The sequence below is a fragment of the Mesoplodon bidens genome (genome assembly GCF_964165515.1).
Source record: "Mesoplodon bidens genome assembly, chromosome: 12".
Classification (NCBI taxonomy): Eukaryota; Metazoa; Chordata; class Mammalia; order Artiodactyla; family Ziphiidae; genus Mesoplodon; species Mesoplodon bidens.
The window spans coordinates 75,308,645-75,314,644 of record NC_138168.1 but is presented as its reverse complement, the minus strand read 5'-3'; the positions used below and the strand labels follow the sequence as shown (position 1 = coordinate 75,314,644).

Genomic DNA, 6,000 nt, shown 5'->3' with positions numbered 1-6,000 from the left:
CGACTGAACATAAGGCATAAACAAAGATACTTAAGAGGATAAGATTCATTCCCAAGTAATACAAGAAATCAAAACATCAAGAAAAATCTCTTTTACTGGGGAGAAAAAGGGGGAGCAAAAACGAAACAACTGGATTACATGTATGTGGATAGTTTACACCACAAATAGCAAAAATAAAAAGACAAGTTATGAATGAAAATTAGGAATAAAAGAACGTGGAAATAAAAATTAAAAGAGATCAAAAAGTGATGAATAAATAATTTGGGAAATCATGACCAGACTTAGAAATTAGTATATGCTTTAAGCACATAAAGCTCAAGAAGCTGTGGAAAATTAAGAAAACAAACAAACCCTAAAGAAACCTGAAATAATGTAAATACTGCCATTTCAATCTTATGTTTTAATAATGATGTGTGCAAGTTTATAAAATGTACCTTTTTATTGTTACCCACAGTTTCTGCGAACTTTTAGTATAACAAATTTTCAAACCTCTTCATTAATAATGTATTTCCACATCATAAAATATCTGAAAAATAAGTTCCCTCTTAGAAGAAGAGGGACCATCTGAGCAGCATATGAAAAACATTGGACCAAAGCAGTCAAACCTTCAAAGAGCTCCTGTAAATACCAATGGCAATGGTATATAAAACGTTATTTGGCACATAAATATATCTACACTCTATCGGAAGGCAATCTTCTCATTGTAGTTAGATTGACATTACTTTGCACAAATTTCATTATCACAGGTATATAGGGACACAGGAACACATTCACTTGCTAGTTACAGGGACTTCAGTGACAATTAGAAAGAATTATTTGTCATTTAAACCAATAATCGTTGCTATGAGTACACCATTCAGTTCAAAGATGGATTTGTTTCTGTAGCACAGGAGAAACAATGGCACCAAATACACATACTGCATCTTAGAAGTTCAACTGGTAAGTATTATTTGCTACAGTAAATGGAAGGTAACAATTTTGCCACATGGTTTGTTCTCTTTAACATAAGGGCAAAGGAATGTCCCCTTGGCACACAAGTACATCCACAAAAAGTCTTCTGCCACTCTCAGAACAATCTCTTGTCTGGACTTCCTCTGAAATCACCAGTAAGCGAGCATCAGGTATGGGAAGCTGATTTTTGCTGACTGATTTTGTTCAAAGCCCCAAGCTTATGCGCTGTCTTGCTTCTCATTCCGCCCTCCCTTGGCACTCCTGATGAAACGCTTTTTGGTGATAATTTTGCTCTTATGCCTGTTTTCTAAATAGAGGGAAATCACAAAGCAGCAAGGTATCCACACACCTTTCTCCCAGTGTGACAGCAAAGCTGGCACTGGATGGGGTGCAGTCGGGCGAGCAGAGGCCCCTTTTGGGGCCAGTTCCCGAGTGTCCCGAAGACCAGGGGTCTGTGGGCCCAGCAGGGAGAAGGGCTTGAGAGAAACGAGCTGGTGTCCATCATTGTTCTCCAGGCGGTTCTACGCCTGCCCGTCCTTCACCCGCCTGCTCTGTCTGACTCCACCATGCTCGCTGGGAATACGATGACGACGAGCTAATGATTCACCTGGGCGGTCCTCCAGGGCTGTCCCCTTCCACACGGGCCAAGGGTGTGGGCATGTATATCTATGCACAATGGTCCGAAGAGATTATGTTGGTTGATTTTGTTCATTCTTGCGATTAAAGTTACATACTATATGGGATTGTGCTTTGTCAGAATTCCCTTTCTTCCCAGAGAAGGCTTTTTGAGTAATTCAAGAATCAGAGTCTTCGCCTGGATCGCTTTTGGCTGTCAGAGTCCCGCGTCTCTCGCGCTGGCCTTGCTAAGACGGTAGCCGCGATCTCTTCCCTGCCCCTTCCTTCACCTCCAGCCTCCGCTTCTCCCCCAGCCTTCTGCAAGTCTCCGGAGGTGCTGGTGCTCCCTGACCCCTCCTGCTTTTCCCTGTGGACGCCCCCTCCCTACAGGGTGGAAGAGCTTTGCTTATAGTCCCTCAGGATGACAGAGGCGTAGGTCGCGTTGGGAGGGGTGCAGAGCACAGACTCGGACACGGGGGAGCTGGGCGCCGAGCTGCCCGAGGCCGCCGAGTCGCGGAAGGGGGACGGAGGCGTCAGGGCCGGCGAGTCCTCCGGGGTCGGTTTGCTGGCCGCCCGCAGCTCCTCCCCCTCCTCCCCCAGGTCGTCGTCCTCCGTGTTCCCTTCGCGCTCGTACAGGTACTCCTGCAGGAGCCGGAACCTCTCGCTGTCGTCCTCGTCGTCTTCCTCGGCCGACGGGGAGGCGGGCTCCTCCCCGAAGGTGCTCAGCTGCAGCGGCAGCATCTGCAGGTGCTGCGGCGGCGCCGGGGGCGGGAAGAGGGGCCGCACCCCGTTCCCCGGAGCCCCGGGGACTGCGAGCACCGAGTTGAAATCCGGGATTCCGGCGCTGAAATTGTTGACCACTCCCTGCAGCTGGTCCATGAGGGATTTCTGCGCTGGCGGCGGCGGCGGCGGCGGCTGCTGGAGGGGAGGGGGCAGGCCCCTGGGGACGGCCGGGTCGGCCAGGAAGAGGGGGGTCTCCTCTGCGGTCAGGTGGGGCGGCAGAGGCGGGGTGCTCACCACCGCGGTCGGCACGCGTCGGTGCACCACCATAGAAGGACTGCTGGGCGGGCTGAAGCCGATCGGCCGGGCATCCTCCTCCTCCACGCTGTAAAGGGTCTTGGTGCTGGTATCGGAAAAGGTCAGGCTCTTGCCGGAGCCTTGGTAACTTTTAGTGAGGGGTTTGATGACGGCTGTTTGGTTGCAAGCCGTCTCGTTGGTCTTCACGTGCACAGAGAGGCGGTGCCACATGTGCTGTCCCTTGGGCACCTGTCTTCCACCTGGTTCAGACCATGACACAGACTTGCCATTAAAACTATGAATAAAATAGAGATGGGTTTATTTGCAGATATATCATGCGCACAGGGTGACATACATATAAAACATTTGTTAGCCCAGCTCAAAGCAATTTGACTCCCCCCCTCGACGGTACGTATGCTTGTCCTCCACACCCCTACTCTCTCCTTATTATACATCCAATACCAAAATCTGCAGTGACCACAGGTTGCCTCTGAAGCAACCTGGGATTCCATCCACCTCAAGACAAGGTAGGACATTTTGACCCTGAGAAAAGTCGTAGGGGAGAAGAGCCAGCTTGTTGTAGAAGCAGCTCTTTTCATTTAGGTCTATGATTTCTCAGCTATTACACACACACCCACACACTCTAAGGCAATGATAAAATTGTTGCTCAGTGCAAGCCTTTGAAAGATTCCAAAACTGATGGAGGAAACAAATTAAAAATAAAATCTTAGTTACACATGGACAACAGAGCATAATGACCATAGCTATTGCCTCCCTTTCTTCTTAGTCCCTGGAACAAATTAAAACACATGGATAAAGCTACTCTCATTGTCCTGTGAAGTTATAAAATACATCATCTCAGTTGCCCATTCTGATATGCAGGTATTTCCTGTGTTAACAGGGGTGGCATGATTATGCACATGGCATCTGTAGAGAAGAGAAAAAAAAGGAGATGACAGAAAAACCCAGACCCATGCTTCACTTAAGAGTTTCCTAACTTTTGGCTCTCTTTTTATTTCAAAGTATTATTCCTGACACATACAGCTAGTATTCACAATTCACATAGCAGCTAGTTTGGGATTTTCACACTGGCAGCATTTAATGAGGTGTGTTTGAAAGAGACAGAACTGGAAGGCCCAGAAAAATACAAATACCCATATCCTGCTTTAGTCTTCTCACATAGTTTGATGCAAATGTGACAAAATTAAGATTCAGACAAAGCAGAAGTTACTGAGACCAGACTTCTCTAGGGCCTTTTCCTCATTGAGCATTGGTGAAGAAAAGTCTTAGGGCACCAGCAATCCTCCACACTTACCAACTTTCATTTTCATGGGATCCTCATAAAACCAACCAAATAAAATATATCTCTGAAGAAAAAAAAAATGAGACGTACTGGGTGCATAGTACTACAAATTCTATTCTGTCTGTTCTAATAATTCTGGTCGTACTTTCGGACTCAGTTTATTTTCTGTATAACTTTTAGCAGATGGTGGTACCTTAACATAGCATACTATTAATAACAATAGTGTTAATACTTAAATCGGGAAATCATTTTTTTCTTCCTTTTTTTTTTTTCAGGAGTTTGCTTTTTCTTTGTGTCCATGAAAACAACAGAGAAAGTAGCACAATAATGACACATTTTTGACATTAAAAGGAAGAGGGAAAATGAGTACTTTTTTCTTAGGTGGATATGTGAAATAGACTATTTCATATTGGATTCTTTTGTTTGGAAAAATGTAGGAAATGATCAATAGTTAACATAAGGGTTTATTTAATCATTTTGAAAATACAAGAATGACTACTTCAAAAATTATATGTGAGTTCCACATTTATGATGAAGGTAGTGTTTTGACATTTCAAATTTTATAATCCTGAAAGTGAAGTGAGTCAAATAAATACAGATTTGTGTTGAAAGTCTGATATCAATTGTAGAAAATTCTGGATATAGAAGTTTTAAAATAGATATAACAGGTAAAATTTTCTCATTATTTGGGAAGAAGGCAGTTCCTCCATATATCTGATAATCTATGCTGTATTTTTAATTGTCCAAGAAAAATCTCATCTCCAAAATACTACATCAAGATTAATATTTCACTCAAACGTATGCTTAATATATTCTCTAAGAATGTATACCTGCTTATAAATGTGAAAGTACTGACTTATCAACTTCTACACTCTCTTGTTAGAATAGCTGACTCTCTCCTGAGGTGAGCAAACTAAAGAATGAGCCGGTGGTGTTCTGGCAAGAGCAGTCAACCAGCCAAAGGCAAGACCAGAACCCACAGTTCCCCTTCTGAGTTTGAAATTCTAGGCAAGCTTGCCTCCCACTTTCACCTTTCTCAGTTTCCTCCATCTCCCACTCTACTCACACTTTTTCTCTCCTTAGGCATTTAATATGCCTCTTCCAGAAGGTATAAGACTGCCCAGTTACCTCTTGCCTTGCATAAATATGCTTTAGTGTAATTTCCAACTGCAATGCTTTGCATCCCTTTCAATTGCAATGGAAACACTTTTTCCTTCTCCAGATGCTTGCCTCTCCATGCTCATTAAGAAAATCACCAAACTAAAAGGCTGCTTGTATCATTTAGGTGTGTGTGTGTGTTTGTGTGTGTGTGTTTTAAAAACCGATTCCTTTGAGAGCTAGTCTGACCTAATTCAATCAGTAGGCTTAGATATCCAAACAAAACATTGCCCAGTCTCCATATATGCCTGCAAAAAAGGTAACCTTGTATTGCTGGGACTTTTAGTTCACTCTGGCTCCCTCACATGGGTAGTTTTCCACCTTGTCCAGGGGTCCTATATAAGCCTCTTTTTAAATCATGCAAAAGGCATTATTAATCATCTTGCAGACAGATATGATCACAATTTAGTTCTATTTAATCTAATAGCAATTTTATTCTTGTGATGGAAGATTTTCACCCTGGCTGTCAAAATCAGCAGCTTTCCTTCCCCTCAGAGTCTTGCTCTAGATTTTCTATAAAGTGCTGTTTAATTAGGAGACAGTTATAATGCCCTAGGGAATTTATCAGATTAAGAAAATTAGATTAACCTTTTTTTTTCAAGGACAAAATAAATTGCTTCCTAAAAACCAGAGTGGAAGAAAGGCACCATCTCATAGAAACTGCATCACCGGGTATAAACTTTGGTCTTTCCAGATTAGTTATTTTTAACCTGTGGTTCACAGACAGCTTGAATGGTCCATGAATCTACATGTACATTAAAGCATTGTTTTTAGGCTGAATCAATATTAATATTTTGTAGATTATGGGCTGCTATTTTTAAATGCAAAATGCTGTTATGATAAATGGTACTTCTAGATACAAGTGTAACTAAGTTCTGAGAAGCCTTTTTTCATATTTTGTGTTCAAGTGGCCACTAATAAAGGTACAATTACTATCACAGGTTCAGGTGAAGGTT

At 43.0% G+C, this 6,000-nt stretch overlaps 1 protein-coding gene across 1 annotated transcript in view; it reads right to left on the bottom strand.

The window, feature by feature from the left end:
• Nucleotides 1–1,950: 1,950 nt before the first annotated feature.
• GRM1 (glutamate metabotropic receptor 1) overlaps nt 1,951–6,000 on the bottom strand; it is a gene marked incomplete at both ends in the record, with an annotated part of 365,662 nt that continues 361,612 nt past the window's right edge. The window contains one exon of the mRNA XM_081250954.1: nt 1,951–2,878. Coding sequence (XP_081107080.1) covers nt 1,951–2,878 — 928 coding nt within the window. The remainder of the gene's footprint in view (nt 2,879–6,000) is intronic.